Source organism: Pseudophryne corroboree, chromosome 8 (genome assembly GCF_028390025.1).
Source record: "Pseudophryne corroboree isolate aPseCor3 chromosome 8, aPseCor3.hap2, whole genome shotgun sequence".
Taxonomy (NCBI): Eukaryota; Metazoa; Chordata; class Amphibia; order Anura; family Myobatrachidae; genus Pseudophryne; species Pseudophryne corroboree.
Window position 1 is genome coordinate 64769096 of NC_086451.1, and position 16478 is coordinate 64785573.

The following is a 16478-nucleotide window of genomic DNA, read 5'->3' on the forward strand; positions in this document are numbered from 1 at the left end:
AGTGGTATTCCATTGACTCAAGAGGGTAAAGTTGCTAAACGGCAGCTTGTACAAGCCACAGCTTCTTGGAGCGTTTCAGCAGGAAAAATTTTGGTTTTCATGGAATGGAATTGCCGGTTGAAGTTTTCTGCTCACATTCCGAAGTAGCATTTTTTTATAAGCTAAGCTATTGCTCCTTAGACTCTAGGCAGGCGCGTTCCAATGTAACTGTAGCTAGGCGTTCCAAGGGCTTGTAGCTAGGCGTTCCAAGGGACAGTGGCTAGGCTTTCCAAGGGACTCTAGCTAGGCGTTCCAAGGGACTTTAGCTAGGCGTTCCAAGGGACTTTAGCTAGGCGTTCCAAGGGACTTTAGCTAGGCGTTCCAAGGGATTCTAGCTAGGCTTTCCAAGCGATTCTAGCTAGGCGTTCCAAGGGACTTCAGCTAGGCGATAGAAGGGACTCTAGCTAGATACAGTAGGTGTTCCACGAAACTCTAAGCAGGATCTTCCTTGGACTCTAGGCAGGATCTTCCTTGGACTCTAGGCAGGATCTTCCTTGGACTCTAGGCAGGATCTTCCTTGGACTCTAGCTTGGTGTTTAGTGAGCCAGTATTGTGTTTGGTTGTTCATGGGCGATTGTTTGTTTTTATTTCAGTATTTAAACCTTTTGTATTACACATATATATTGAATGGTTAACGCTGTTTCCAAAGCACATGAGAGCGCTTCAAATGGCAAAGCACTGCATAAACACCCTAGGCTAAATGTAATGGGGTGCAATTTTTTTTAGGTGTCTAAAAAATCACACCAAATCACACGTTTGTAATTTGCAATTTTTTACTAAAAATAGCAAATGTAACAAGGTTCGAATTTCAAGGTTAAAGTGGAATTCGTATGCGATTTCTGGCGATTTTTAGTAAAGGAAAGATGCGATTTTTAGTAATAAAGACATGAAGATGTTAGGTCATGTTTGTATTACTTAGTCAGAAACATGCATAGATCAGTGAGATCCGTGCATGCTTCTGTATGGAACCGTAAAGAAAGTGTTAAAAAAAAAAAAAATGACGTGCAGGTCCCCCCCAAAAGCATAACCAGCCTCGGGCTCTTTGAGCCGACCCTGGTTCCAAAAATACGAGGACAAAATTGACTGGGGTTACCCATATTTAAGCAACCAGCACTGGGCTCTTGGTCCGGTCCTGGTTCCAAAAATACGGGGGACAAAAGAAGTAGGGGTCCCCCATATTTTAAAACCAGCACAGGCTCCACTAGCCAGGGAGGTGATGCTGCAGCTGGGGGACACTTTTATATAAGTCCCTGCGGCCGCAGCATAACTTCCCACAACTAATCACCCCTGGCCAGGGTTCCCTGGGCGAGTGGGGACCCCTTAAATCAAGGGGTACCCCCCTCGAGGCACCCAAGGGCCAGGGGCGAAGCCCGAGGCTGTCCTCCCCCCCCCATCCCTGGACGGTGGATGGGGGGCTAATAGCCAGAAATGTGAAAAAACAAAAACAAAAGAATATTGTCTTTTGTTGTGGAACTACAAGTCCCAGCTAGACTCCCCCACTTTCTGGTACTTGGAGAACCACAAGTACCAGCATGCAGGGAAATAACGGGCCCGCTGGTACCTGTAGTTCTACAATAAAATAAATACCCATATATAAACAATACACACACACCGTGACAGTATAACTTTAACATGCATGCACACTTACACACTCACACATACTTACCTAGTGTCCCACAGAGCCCATCGGTCCCCTTGTCAACGTAGAATCCACGGGGTACCTGTTAAAAAAATGCCCAAAATACTCACCTATTATCCGGTGAAGATCAGTCCTCTTCTGTCCATGTAGCATCCATAGGGTTAAATAAAATAACAAACCGAAAACCCGATCCACGCGACTAAAGGGGTTCCAAGTTTACACATGGAACCCCTTTCCCCGAATGCCGGGACCCCTCGTGACTCCTGTCACTAGAGGACCCGGCAGCCAATCAGGGAGCACCACATCATGGCGCTGTCCTGATTGACTGTGCACTTCTGGCCTGTCAATCATGCAGCTAGAATGGAGGATCGCGGTCCTCCATTATTCTCTATGGTGGGAACTTTTCGGTCTGCAGATAACCACAAGGTTAATTGAAGCATCGCACTGGTAGTTCAAGTGCGATGAAATCGCGCCTGAACTGCCAAAGTGATTATCATGCGATAGATCGCATGGTAATCACGTGATGGGCACATCACCGCTGAGTGGGAGCGGCCTCTGGACGCTTCCAGCGGGTGCCTATCGCGCATCGCAGTGCGATATATCGCATGTGTTTTTAAAAACACATGCGATCGCACTGCGATGCGATAAATATTAAGTGCAGCACATACTATCATGAGACGCTATATTCGAGCGGCATGCCCGCGCTTCGCGTCGCATGGTACCTTAAATGTGCATACAATCCTTCGATTTCTCTCACAGAGGCGGTGGAAATCGAATGATTGTATGCCATATCTCACAAGTGTATGGGATACATAAGTGTCAAAATCGCATCCTATTACATTTGCGATTTTCAGTGTTTTCAGAGGGAAAACATCTGGATGCGATTTTGACACTTGCAATTTTTGGATTAAGTAAAAAGATACGATTTTGGGCAAAGTCACATCCTATTACATTTGCGAATTTTGGAAAATGTGCGAATTTGCGGTAAAAGTCGCACGCTTACCGAAATCGCACCCTATTACATTTAGCCTTCTGTGTTGCAATTCTACTAAACAGCGTATTACTAATTTAAAATGTGCTTTATACAGTATGTGGGAATCCTTCATAAATTATGAATTATAAAATAGCTAAAAATGTCTTCAAATTCCGTTCTGGTATTTTCAGACCAGTAGGTTCAATGAAAGATTTTGGAAGTATGAAAATAATATCAGACATAATATAATGGAAAGGGGAGGGGAGAGTCTGATTTTCTTTGCAATGTGATTTTGAACCTCCACAACTTTGTAAATGATTTTATACCACCCTTCATATCAGATTCTCTCGGACACTAAAGAACTGCAGAAGGAGATAAACAGTCTGACTGGAAAAGTCGACCGAACTTTTGTGGTGACTGATGAACTTGTATTTAAGGTACAGAGCAAATTCCCCCACCCCTCAGTTAGTCTACCCCCAGCTATATCTATCTGACGGGTTATGTCTTTATTTTACAGGACGCCAAGAAAGATGAACTAGTCAGAAAGGCCTATAAATACCTGGCTGCCTTACATGAGGTAGGAGAGAAATTATTTGTACCCTCAGTGCAGACAGCCATCTCTTATGCGTAACCAATATTCACGTGGATGCATATCCTTATCAGATGTTTTAGAATTACCATGGCAAATGACCAAGTTATTTCTTGTTAATTCAGTGATTTACCGTGGTAATTCTGTGCCATTTCCATAGGAGTTAGTAGGACCCAATTTGGTGATAACTTCATAGTGAATTTATAGGCTGCTCTCTCATGACAAAATGGCTGCCACCTCAGTCTACAGGTGAAAGGTGCACTCTGTCTACAGTGATTTATGTTACATATTTATTCTTTCTGCATGTATAATTGATAGTCTGACCATATGATCCACCCTGGCTACATTTTACATTTCTCCCTAGAACTGTAGTCAACTAATTCAAACCATAGAGGACACGGGGACCATTCTGAGAGAAATCCGTGACCTGGAGGAACAGGTACATTTTGGTCTATTTGTCAAGTCAACTGTTCTTGGGGCCTAATTCAGACCTGATCGGTGTTGTGCGTTTTCGCACAGCAGCTGATCAGGTCTGAACTGCACATGCACCGTCGCCGCAGTGTGCTGGCGCATGGCAGACAGCCAACGGCCGTCTCAGCCCTGCGATCGCCTCTGCCTGATTGACAGGCAGAGGCGGTCGCTGGGCGGGAGGGGTAGTTTGGCTGCCGTTTAGGGGGCGTGGTCCGGGCAACGCAGGCGTGTCCAGCCGTGTGGGGGGCAGGCTGCTGCAACCCTCACAGCGACGAGTAGCTCCCGGCCAGCGCGCAGGAGCTGCGCTGGTAGGGAGCTACTCTTCAAGTACAAAAGCATCGCCGCTGTGCCATCGCATTGCTGATTTGTAGATGCTTTCCTGCCGCAGAGGCAGGCACAGGATGGACAATTTTCGTGCTATTTGCTACTTTCAGGCCGTTACACATGCCCCATCTTGGCCACTGTTTGCTAACTGCTTTTAGGGGGTAATTCCAAGTTGATCGCAGCAGGATATTTTTTAGCAGTTGGGCAAAACCATGTGCACTGCAGGGGGGGCAGATCTAACATGTGCAGAGAGAGTTAGATTTGGGTGGGTTATTTTGTTTCTGTGCAGGGTAAATACTGGCTGCTTTATTTTTACACTGCAATTTAGATTGCAGATTGAACTCACCACACCCAAATCTAACTCTCTCTGCACATGTTACATCTGCTCCCCCTGCAGTGCACATGGTTTTGCCCAACTGCTAAAAAATGTCCTGCTGCGATCAACTTGGAATTACCCCCTTAGTGTCTTCAGAAACAAAGAATCCATGCTTCTTTGTTACCTGACTTAAGAGGTGTAAGTTTGGTTGAGCATTCTTGGAATGGGAGAGCATGCTGGGAGTTGTAGTTCATCAAATCACATGTTGAATCATTGGCTTTTGGAGTACCGAAGTGAGCATGCAGCCGAACTTTTTGTCTGTCTTTTGCAGATAGAGACAGAGACGGCTAAGAAGACACTCAGTAATCTGCAGAAGATTTTGGAAGATTACAAAGCCATTAAACAGGAGAACGCTCTGCTGCTAGGTCGCGTGAGGGAGACTTAGGAAAGCTGGACACCTAAATCTCCTCTCATTGAGGCCTACGTTTGAATTCATTTCCGGTCCTCTGCATAGACTGCACATTTCTCATACTACTATATTCACAGCTGTAACACAAGTGGACTTTGCTTTCCTTATTAAACAATCTTTGCACAGGTTGTGCTTCCAATGCGGTTCAGAACACAACCTGCAGAGGGCACTGCAGAGCAAGTTATCTGGCATCCAGCTGAAATGTGCAGTGCTGGAGGCAAATTGTTTTCATACCTAAGCATAGCACAGTCACTGGGGTGATCTAATCTGTTCCCGTTAATAGTTACAACACAAATTGCTTTTACACACGGAAGAAAACATAATTTTGTATCATTCATGTATGTAAATGAAATCATTTCTATAAACGGAGATTGAAGATATCTGATGTGCTATTCTTCAGCAGTGCCAGTCCTATTCTATACATTGTGGTCACTAGGCTGCTTTTCAGTCCACCTGTCCAGTGCCCCCTATAGTCTTGTGCCCAGGGCTCCTTGCCCATGGTGGTGGCATAGAAACTTTGCATAGGCAACTATTTGTTTGTCTGTTGTTCTGTTGTAGACGTCCAGTAATCCTTTATTCTTGCTCATGTATAAGGATAACTCGGTATGAACCGTTTACTAGGATAAAGTATAACATCGACTCTTAGGGGGTTATTTATTAAGCCTGGTGAAGTGATAAAGTGGAAGGTGATAACGCACCAGCCAATCAGCTTCTAACTTCCATATTACAGGCTGGGTTTAAAAAAAAGCAGTTAGGAGCTGATTGGCTGGTGTGTTATCACCTTTCACTTATCACTTCACCAGGCTTAATAGATCTGCCCCTCTATATGCTGTAGCAGTAGTTACTTGTACATGTATATACAGATGTGTCCTCACACACTTTTATTCTTTCTCAGCCATATGGTGCGAGACCCCTTTTGCAATTCTTTTGTTCACTTTTTCCTTCGTTTTTCTTTTTTTCCTCAATTTTGCATCTTCGTTCGCTTACACTGGGCTGCTTCGCACTATTTCAGGATAGGTGTACGTAGACCAATATCAGAATCAGCTTTATTGGCCAGATATACTTGCGTATACTAGGAATTTGTTTTCGGTTTACAGTGCAGCAGACACAAGGGAACAAGTAAACAAGGAAGGGGGGACATGTGCAGTCTTCAGATAAAAGAACCATAGGGAACAGAGTGATCATTATGTAGCAAGGGCCAGTGTACTCGTGCGGTCACTGGCCCTGCTACTAGCCTGCACGTCCCTCCTGACCTGGGATGGCTCGACGCCATCCCATGGGGCCGGAGGTCGCACTGGCTCCGGTCAGCACTGGGGACCGGGCCTGGTCCGGTCTTCCCCTGCCCAGCTGGTTGCGGAGTTCGTCAGCGGGCGTGGGGGCAGCGGTGAATCGCCACCGCCACTCCACGTGGGTGATGGCGGTGGGCCTGCATCCTCCGGGATGCAGACCCCGCCAATCACATCGCGCCTTTTCAAATTTGGCGCCAGCCGGGAGCCAATCACGGCTCGCGAGCTGGTGACCAATCGGGAATGGCAGCGGCGAGCCAATCCCGGCTCGCCGCGTCATAGCCCCGCCCCCCGACACTGGCTTGTGTTAGCCAGCGCTGGACACGGGAGTTCAGTTCGTCGGCCGGGAGGGAGCAGAGAAGAGCTCCTGAAGACGGCAGCAAGAAGACTGTGCCGGAAGTCCTGGAGGGCGGCGGCAGTTGTGAAAGAGCTGTTACATGCCGCCGCCCGCCGGGTGAAGACGTCAGAAGCCCTGGGCCAGCTGTGTGCAACGCAAAAGAGCTTGCACGGGCCACCGCTGCCCAGGTGAAGCCCTCCGGAAGCCCGGAGGTGGTGGGAGCCGCCCTGCCTCCGGCGAAGACAACGTGGTGGGCGTGGCCGGGCTAGGCTTGGTCCAGCCGCGACCCTTAGGAGGGGTAAGTACAGGTCGCCCCTCTCCCCCTAGACCACCAGGTATTCGGGCACTAGGCCCGCGGGGCAAAACAGGCACTAGGCCTGAGGCAACATAGGCAGGCCCACGGTCTGAGCAGCAGAGGGCGCTAGGCCCCCCCCCATTACCCCCAACAGTTAGGCAGGCTCACGGCCTGAGCAGCAGAGGGTGCTAGGCCCCCCCATTACCCCCCACAGTTAGGCAGGCCCATGGCCTGAGCAGCAGAGGGCGCTAGGCCCCCATTACCCCCCAGATAGGCAGCCATAGATAGGGGGCATCCAGAGCAAGGAAGCCCAACCAGTGCCAGATTAATGTCCACATGGGCCTGGAGCTGAAATATAGGAAAGGCCTATTGTGTACCGCTGCAGCAGATTGGATTAAGGAGAGAGGAGCAGGGGATATGTTATTCTGGTACCCACTCTCTCAGGGCCCCCCGTGCCTGCCCTCAACCACCAGCCCATTGCATTTTTTTTTTTAATGAAGAAGTTCAGCTATGGGAGAGCCCCGACCCTATGTGTTCAGTGGTTTCCTTCATATTACAGAGAGCATCAGTGACCACCATATATTACAGAGAGCACAAGTGACCACCATATATTACAGAAAGCATCAGTGACCCCTGTATACTACAGAGAGCATCAGTGACCACCAGAGCCATAACTAGACATTTTGGTGTCTGTGCCAGAAAGACCATTGGTACCACCCTCCATATTTTATAAAGGGATGTGACCTCATGGGGAGGGGGCGTGGTCACATAATCGTACCAATTTACATTACAAAGTAGCATCTGTTAGTCACATTACACCGCACAGTAGCATCCGCTAAGTCACATTACACCGCACAGTAGCATCTGTTAGTCACATTGCTCCACACATTAGCGTCTGTTATATACTCACATTACAGCGCACAGTAGCATCCATTATACACATTACACTGCACAGTAGCGTCCGTTAGTTACATTACACCGCACGTCAGCCTCCGTTAGTCATATTACTCCGCACGGCAGCATCCTTTAGTCACATTACATTGCACGGTAACATCAGTTAGTCACATTACACTGCACAGCAGCATCTGTTGGTCACATTATGCCGCATTGTAGCATCTGTAAGTCACATTACACTGCACAGCAGCGCCCGTTAGTTACATTACACCGCACAGTAGTGTCCGAGTCACATTACACCACACAGCAGCGTCCGATAGTTAGATTACACCGCACAGTAGTGTCCGAGTCACATTACACCACATGGCAGCGTCCGATAATTACATTACACCGCACGGCAGCGTCCGATAATTACATTACACCGCACAGTAGTGTCCGAATCACATTACACCGCAAGGCAGCGTCCAATAGTTACATTACACTGCACAGCAGCGTCTGATAGTTACATTACACCGCACAGCAGCATCTGATAGTTACATTACACTGCACAGTAGTGTACGAGTCACATTACACCGCAAGTCAGCGTCCGATAGTTACATTATACCGCACAGTATTGTCCGAGTTACATTACACCGCACGGCAGCATCCGATAGTTACAATACACCACACGGCAGCGTCCGATAGTTACATTACACCACACGGCAGCGTCCGATAGTTACATTACACCGCACGGCAGCGTCCAATAGTTACATTACACCGCACGGCAGCGTCCAATAGTCGCATTACACCGCACGGCAGCGTCCGATAGTCACATTACACCGCACAGCAGTGTTCGATAGTTACAGTACACCGCACAGTAGTGTCCGAGTCACATTACACTGCACGGAAGCGTCCGATAGTCACATTACACCGCACGGCAGAGTCCGATAGTTACATTACACCGCACAGAAGAATTCGATAGTTACATTACACCACACTGCAGCGTCCGATAGTTACATTACACCTCACGGCAGCGTCCGATAGTCGCATTACACTGCACGGCAGCGTCCGATAGTCACATTACACCGAACGGCAGCATCCGATAGTTACATTACACCGCTCAACACCACACGGCAGTGTCCGTTAGTTACATTACACAGCACGGCAGCATCCGATAGTTACATTACACCGCACGGCAGCGTCCGATAGTTACATTACACCGCACGGCAGCTTCCGAAAGTTACATTACACCGCACAGCAGCGCCTAATAGTCACATTACACCGCACGGCAGCGTCCGATAGTTACATTATACCGCACGGCAGCGTCCGATAGTTACATTACACCTCACGTCAGCGTCCGATAGTTACATTACACCGCATGGTAATGTCCGAATCACATTACACCGCACAGTAGTGTCCGTATACACACTGGCAGGAATTCAATTGATTATCATGCATGATAGATTAAAACAGTATGCCATTAAGGTCACAGAATATGTACACATAACTTTCAGTGTGAGAAAGTCCTGGGCATAGGGCTACACAGCATATACTCTTTTGTACCTCAAACCGCAGCTGCAGAACACATCACAGATGACCCAGGCGGGGAGCACTGCACTGCAGTGTACTGTCCAGTAGGAGGGGCTTAGAACGGCCCAGGGGTGTGGCTTCAGGCAACAGGGGTCAGGGCTCAGCAGTGGAAGAACCAGGGGGCAGAGTTTATAATGGTCCCCCAGAGACACAGCTTCGGATGGCATGTAAGAAGAACTTTGAGCAATCGTGGGCACAGCTGTGTAGGTGCACCAGGAGGCGGAGCTTATCGCGATCTGGGGGAGGATCTTATTTCGATCATGGGTATGCACTTCATTGTGCAGTGACAGCTGCTTGCAGCTTCAGAGGGGAGAGGCAGAGCCTTGGCTCTCCGTGACAGGATTCAAGTGAGGGAATGCTATTGGTGATGACAGGAGAAAAGTTTTTTTTCTCCTGTCAACACTATCTGAACTGCAGGGGCTCTGTGGGCCTATTTCCAGTGGGGGGGCCTGGAGCTGCAGCTCCATCCGCCCCATTGTTAATCCGGCCCTGAGCCCAACGCTATTGTGTGTATGTGAAGTCGGCGCTACGCCGCAGGTGGCTGAAGTCGGCCCTAGGCCGCAGGTCGCTGAATCGGCGCTACGCCGCAGATGTGGTAAGTCGGCGCTAGGCCGTGGTATCTCTTGATCCGGCGCTAGGCCGCAGGGTGTGTAAGTCGGCGCTACGCCGCAGGTGGCTGAAGTCGGCGCTAGGTCGCTGAAGTCGGCGCTAGGCCGCGGTTCGCCTAAGTTGGCGCTATGCCGCATGTGTGATGAGTTCTCAGTTTTCCCCACAGCCAGGCCCCCATGAAAGGTAGGCTGTCGGAAGTACGCGTTGGTGAGTACTACAAGGTTGAAACAGTATTACGGGGTCGTGCTATAACCTCTGTATACGTGTCTCTCCATCATAAAGCGTAAGTAGCGCCACGTTCCGTGGGCTGTGTTGTGTGTTCTCTTACAGGAGCAAGGAAGAAGGACCAGTCGTCTGGCGGAACCCGAGCATATAGCTGGTGAGCATAAAGGTGTTTCGTGTGTGTTTGTGGTGTATGTTGCTCCCCTTTGGGCGTTTTCGTTCAGGGTCGCCCCTGGTGCTTCGCACCACTACTGGGGCACCCAGTCTGAGGCCACAAGTGCCAATGATGACCCTTCACTGAGCCCAGTGTAGGCCACCACTGCGTAGTGTGTCCCCCATTCTTTTCAGGTCACCCCAGGAAGTTCTTCTCCGTGTCTGGACGTATGCCAGTATCGTCCGAGCTACCTCGACGGACTGAAGGTGGAGGACGGGAGGCGTTAGGTACGTAGGCCTGGTAAGTGAGCGCTTCGTATTCTTTCCCCAGGGCCCCACCCCCGTGCCTCTTACATTTACGTGCAGAGAAATACAGTAGAGCGACTGGGCGGTCTACCAGGGAGTCGGTTGGTCAGGAGTTCAGCAGGTGGACTGCTTGAGGAAAGAAGCTTTTGAGGATTCTGGTGGGGATGGCCCTGTATCGTCTGCCAGATGGCAGCAGGTTGAGCGTGCCGTGGCTAGGGTGAAGCGGGTCCTTAGCTATTCTAGTTGCCCGTTTTTTGGCTCTGGACAGATACAGACCATGGACAGGGGGAAGGTCCGCTCCGATGAGTCCGTAGCCTGAAGTGCCGCAGGGAATTAGGGTCTGATTCACATCTGTTATGTACATTCCTATGCACCTGCGATTTGCAAGCCTACGGACTCTCTAGTCATCGCAAGTGAAGCTGCCGCTCAGAAAACAATATGACGGCCACCGGAGCCATCGCAAAGTTCTCAGCAACTGCATACTCTTACGCAGCAATAACAAGGAACATCGGCTCCCCGAGTGAGTCTATGGTCACGTAGACTGGCCACCGCAGTAGCGACACTGGCACCATGTTTTTCTACGTACATGATGGCAGGTGACTGCAGATACACGCCCTGAAAATGCCTGTGAGGCGTCTGCGTCTATGCTGCTTGTTAACTCCTTGTTACCTGCCCCTTCCTGTCAATCACTCTGCGAGTAAACCCTCACTGCGGGCGGCATTACAGAGGTACCTTGGAGCGCGCGGTCACGGCACATGCGCAGTCTTCTGATAATCGCTCAGTTGTGTGAACATCGGCATTGCATACAGATCAGGCCTGTAGACCCACATATGTGAGGGGCCAGAATGAAAAACATTTGTTGTTTAGGCTGAACAACTGTATCGCAAGGGGGAGCAATGACCTTAAAGACGGGCAGTGCCACCAGGTCACAGTAGCGCACTTCCATATTGAGGATACCAGCATCTGCCCTTATTATGCTAACATTGTCTCACCGACGTGACCGCTGAAACGTGCGGTGCTTTAGTTGGTCCTCTGTTGTTCTTGTTATTGTTAATTTGTAATGTGACTCAATGCTCCACAGCATCGGGCAAAATCAGTATGTAATGCTGGCTAACGGGATCCCAGCGTTCATAATACCGACCCGGGATCCTGAAGTATGAAATTCCAATGGTTGAGTAGAGGCTATTTCCTCCTCCCCCTAACCCTAACCTCCCCCCCTTAGTGCCTTACCCTAAGCACCCCCCCGGAGGTGCCTAAACCTAACTGTCCCTCCCCTGCTGCCTAAACCTAACCATCCCTCCCTAGCAGCCTGACCCTAACTCCTACCCCAGGGTACCTAACCCTAACCCCCCGCATGGCGCCTAAACCTAACAATTCCCCCCCCCCGCCATATCCTTCGTGTTCTTTAACTTAACGTTCTGGCTGTACTTACGGTCGGGGTTCCGATGTCAGCCTCCTGGCCCTTTCAGAGTTCTGGAGTTGGGATTCTGGCGTCGTTATTTTGATTGCCGGAATCTCGACTGCTGGCATCTTGACTGCATCCCCATCAAGCAGTCAGGAAAACAGGACTTATTGTACATGAAACTGGGAAACCAAAGTGTCAGTGGCCACATGTGCACCAGCCTGTAATGTCACCTGTAGCGATCCTCGGAAACCCATTACTGCCTGATTATTGCTGCTGTTCTGCACCATAGTGAACACTTGGGCTACTATTGGACACTAATAAGTGGCCTAAGGAATTGATACCCATCCTTAACCCGTTGATACCAACCCTTAGCGCCCAAATGCACATAATCACATACAGAGCTAACTGCATTACTTCCCTATCAAGAAGACAAGAAGATTTTATTCTTCAGGGTCCATAGAGCTCCACAGATGAGACAATGGGGTGTAGGTGGTGGATAGGACCGGACACCAAACAGTTAAGCTTTTCCATATCCCAGGATGCTCCGGTCTTTCCCCCATGTACCCCTCCCACAGCCTAAGTTGCAAGCTGTGCTGGACTTTGTGCGCGTCTGCCTGTATTTTTAAAGCGGCAATCATTTACATGGCAAAACCAACCTGGAGACAGCCAAATGATGTTGCACTGTCTGACCCTTGCCACTTTCAGCAGAAACCACCCGAATGTATGGCACCTGTGCAGAACTCAGAGTTGTGTCAGTGCGTCATATATTATAATTGAACCCTAACTAAAATGTGTCATGATGGCTGCTTGTTCAGCCTGGGCCTTAGCCGCCCCCGGGTATGGGGCGGAGTCCATATGCAATGGTGCCCAGAAGGTATAACCCTGGTGCGCCAGTCTGACACTGAATATACCTGCAGGGCTGAAACTAGGACATATGTCACTCAAGGCAAGGCAGTCATTAAAACTACGCCACACAGTAGTGCAATCTTATTCACATTACACCGCACAGTAGTAACCCTTATTAACGTTACACTACACAGTAGTACCCCTTATTTACAATATGCCACCAGTAGTAATGCCCTTTATAACACATTATGCCACACAATAGTGCCCCTTATACACATAATGTCCAGAGTACTAGTGCTCCTTATACACATGTCCATAGTAGTAGTGCCCCTTATGCACATAATGTCCATAGTAGTAGTGCCCCTTATACACATAATGTCCACAGTAGTAGTGCCCCTTATAAGTAATATCCACAGTAGCAGTGGCCCTTATACATATAATGTCCACAGTAGTAGTGTCACTTATACACATAATGTCCACAGTATTAGTGCCCCTAAGGCTTTTGTCTTAAACAAAGATGCCAGCTGCAGCTATGCTTGTAAGCAAATTAATTTAGTATAGGTGTCAGTGCATGGTGCTACCCCGACTCCTTCCATTGCAGCCCTCTACAGGAATCCTGCTTCCCTATCAGGAAGCACTGCAGCTGCTTGCTGACTTTTGTGGAGCCTTCCCGCCAGTTGCAGTGCTAGCTGGTACACTACAGGTACAAACGCCACCAGCCCAGCCTCGATGTTCGCACTGTCCACCAGCATGCCCTGCTTTGGCTGCACTTCCTTGGGATCCAGGTGCTGCAACAATGTCTAGAGCACTTGCTCAATTGCGGCGGGTGGTGCTGGTAACCCAGGAGGAGTGAGCTTTAATAGGGGTAATCCCCCCCTAGTTGCGGCTCTGCTTTCTGTCATATACAAACAGTGGTGGCAGACAATTTCTGGTCTGAATAAATATTTTAAAGAATGCACAAAACCATGAGGCTGACTGAAATTATACACCCGTTAAAACAGAAAGGAGACGATGGGTTTATCAGTTGGTGCTGAAAAAGACATTTGACTAGATTAATTAGACTATACTCCCTTGTGACCCTTTACATTCTGCTACAGTTATCTGGATTAATGCTTCTCTCAAACCACTTTCCTATTTCTAATGGCACCAAACAAGGCTGCCACATCTGTCTTGTATGGAGCACTGGCACAGAAATCTGATGTGTTTGGTCCATAAGCTGGTGATAACCATAAAACGTCTCTAAATGCAGTTAATGTTCTATGGGGGTAATTCCAAGTTGATCGCAGCAGGAAATTTTTTTAGCAGTTGGGCAAAACCATGTGCACTGCAGGGGAGGCAGATATAACATGTGCAGAGAGAGTTAGATTTGGGTGGGTTATATTGTTTCTGTGCAGGGTAAATACTGGCTGCTTTATTTTTACACTGCAAATTAGATTGCAGATTGTACACACCACACCCAAATCTAACTCTCTCTGCACATGTTACATCTGCCTCCCCTGCAGTGCACATGGTTTTGCCCAATTGCTAACAGAATTCCTGCTGCGATCAGCTTGGAATTACCCCCTATGTTACAAATCCTCATATGTGTCTGTTCATCATCACTAGGGAATTTAAAAACTTAGGATGCTTGTAAGTTTAAAGGAAATGCCACTAAATCATATGTGCTTAGTATTGCCGCCTAACAGTGCTTGGATCTTGAGTTTGATTCCTGACCATGAATATATCTGTGTGGTCCAACCAGTCCTCTGCATGCAGAACAGTTTATAAAACGGGTGTAGTATGTTATGCCGCCGGCCCGGATCCCGACCGCCGGCAGCGGGGTGAGCGCAAATGAGGCCCTTGCGGGCTTGCTGCGCTCGCCACGCTGCGGGAACGGTGGCCACGCTGTTTATTCTCCCTCCAGGGGGTCGTGGACCCCCAAGAAGGAGAATAGTTGTCAGGATTCCGTCGCTGGTATACTGAGCGCCAGAATCCCAACAGCCAGCATACTGAATACCATCCTATAAAACTAGTATAAGTATGTACAGATGTGTCTGTGATATAGGCATGGAGGGTCTGCGTTATGTCTGCTGAAACCTGTTCAGTGATAGGGCCTGATTTATAGATGAACGCAGTTTGTACAGCAGCTGGACCTTATGCGGAATGGTTCATGCTGCAGAGGCCAGGAAATCTGCGTCCGAAGACGCAGACCCTGGCCTTGCCACTCCTAGAAAAAGGGAGGTGACACCCAGCTCCGCCCGCCCCCAAACGCTGCAACCTGTCAATCAGGCTGGGGTTCTGGGGGTATTGCATGAGGCTGTGCAGGACCCATTCTGCACAGCCACCCCACTATCAGAGATGTGCGCAAATCATCGGGTTTACACACATTTCCGAATAGTCACTCAATCTAAAATATAAGTTTGCTCAGTATGAAAAGTTACCTTCATCCAGCAGGGCTGCAGTCACGTCAGATCTGCTTGTCTTTCACTCTGCGCATGCTCCGGAGCGGAGTGTATGCAATCAGGGGCGACACCGCACCGTAAGCAACTCAGTCACATCTCTACTTGCGGCTGAAGGGTTATAAATGGGTGGTAACGTGGGGTGCTCGCACCTTGGGAAGTTTAGTCAGGACCGTCTGAGATTGTGTAGGTTATACAGAGATATGTGTATGAAACCGAGCATACTGATAGGGGTGGCACGATTGCACAGATGCGTACAACTCTGCACCTGGGTGGATATATGTGTTTGTGGTTCAGGCGTCTCTACGGACAAGTTGTGTACAACTCACCATGTTGTGTCTGCGCCCTATTCCATGCACCCTCGGCTATCAGTGTGATTTTGCATAGAACCGGTGTGATGTCAGTATTCTCCTCTCACCATAGTGATCAGCTGTCCTGGTTGCATTTCATACTAAGGAGAATGAATGTGGTAGCTGAGATGCCCAGGCACCTGTGTAGGTAGGGGTGGCATGATCTTTTGCCCCAGGGTGAAGTAGATGATACCACATTGCTCCGCTTACATGTTTACAGTCATTGGGTATTAAAAGCGGTAATAAATTGGTGATATAGAACGACTATTATACAGATGACATCTGTTTATTGTGACTCAAATGGACAGGAATTAGCACAATTTTCTAATAAAATAAAATTGCTATATTAAAATATATTCCATTTCATGCAGCATTATGTATGGTATCTTTACAGTGGCTTTAGAGTAACATTTATGAAACAATACTTTTTAAAGCAATTCCACAGAGCATTTCTTGTGGATAATACTTTTGAATACATGTAAAGTCGCTTTTACATTTCACCGAGGACAAATTTTAATTAATGAAATTTTCCTTATCTCTAAAGCTTGAATCCTGGTGTAATACAGGTCATCTCTCAAATAATGTTATAAAAATAATCTCTCAAATGATGTTACTATGTGATACTTGTAGCGAGAACAATGCTTTTCACATACGCCCCAAATTCATCAGCAGGTGCTGCAGCTTTCTATGCTGCGGGTTATTTACTAACAAAGTGTAAATGTGCAGTAACCATAGACAACGCAGTTAGCTTTGAGTAATCTAGCTTACATTAGACACTGCAAGGACTTTACTGGATGCTTCTGATTTTTGCACTTCTACTAATTGGAAACAAAGCAGTTGCTGTTTGAGAAGTGATACTGTATACTTTGTAATGGGCAAGAAAATGAATGAGCATGATCAGCAATACTAACAATCGGTGGCGGAACATGTGAGCGGTGGGCCCAGGTG

The 16478-nt window shown here is 48.3% G+C and overlaps 1 protein-coding gene across 1 annotated transcript in view; it reads left to right on the plus strand.

The window, feature by feature from the left end:
• The window catches only part of CCDC22 (coiled-coil domain containing 22), a 40891-nt gene extending 35691 nt beyond the window's left edge, over positions 1-5200 (plus strand). Inside the window, exons 14-17 of the mRNA XM_063936541.1 lie at positions 2993-3088; positions 3169-3228; positions 3605-3679; positions 4683-5200. Of these exons, the coding sequence (XP_063792611.1) occupies positions 2993-3088; positions 3169-3228; positions 3605-3679; positions 4683-4796 (345 nt within the window). The 3' untranslated portion in view covers positions 4797-5200. The remainder of the gene's footprint in view (positions 1-2992; positions 3089-3168; positions 3229-3604; positions 3680-4682) is intronic.
• Positions 5201-16478: the final 11278 nt, after the last annotated feature.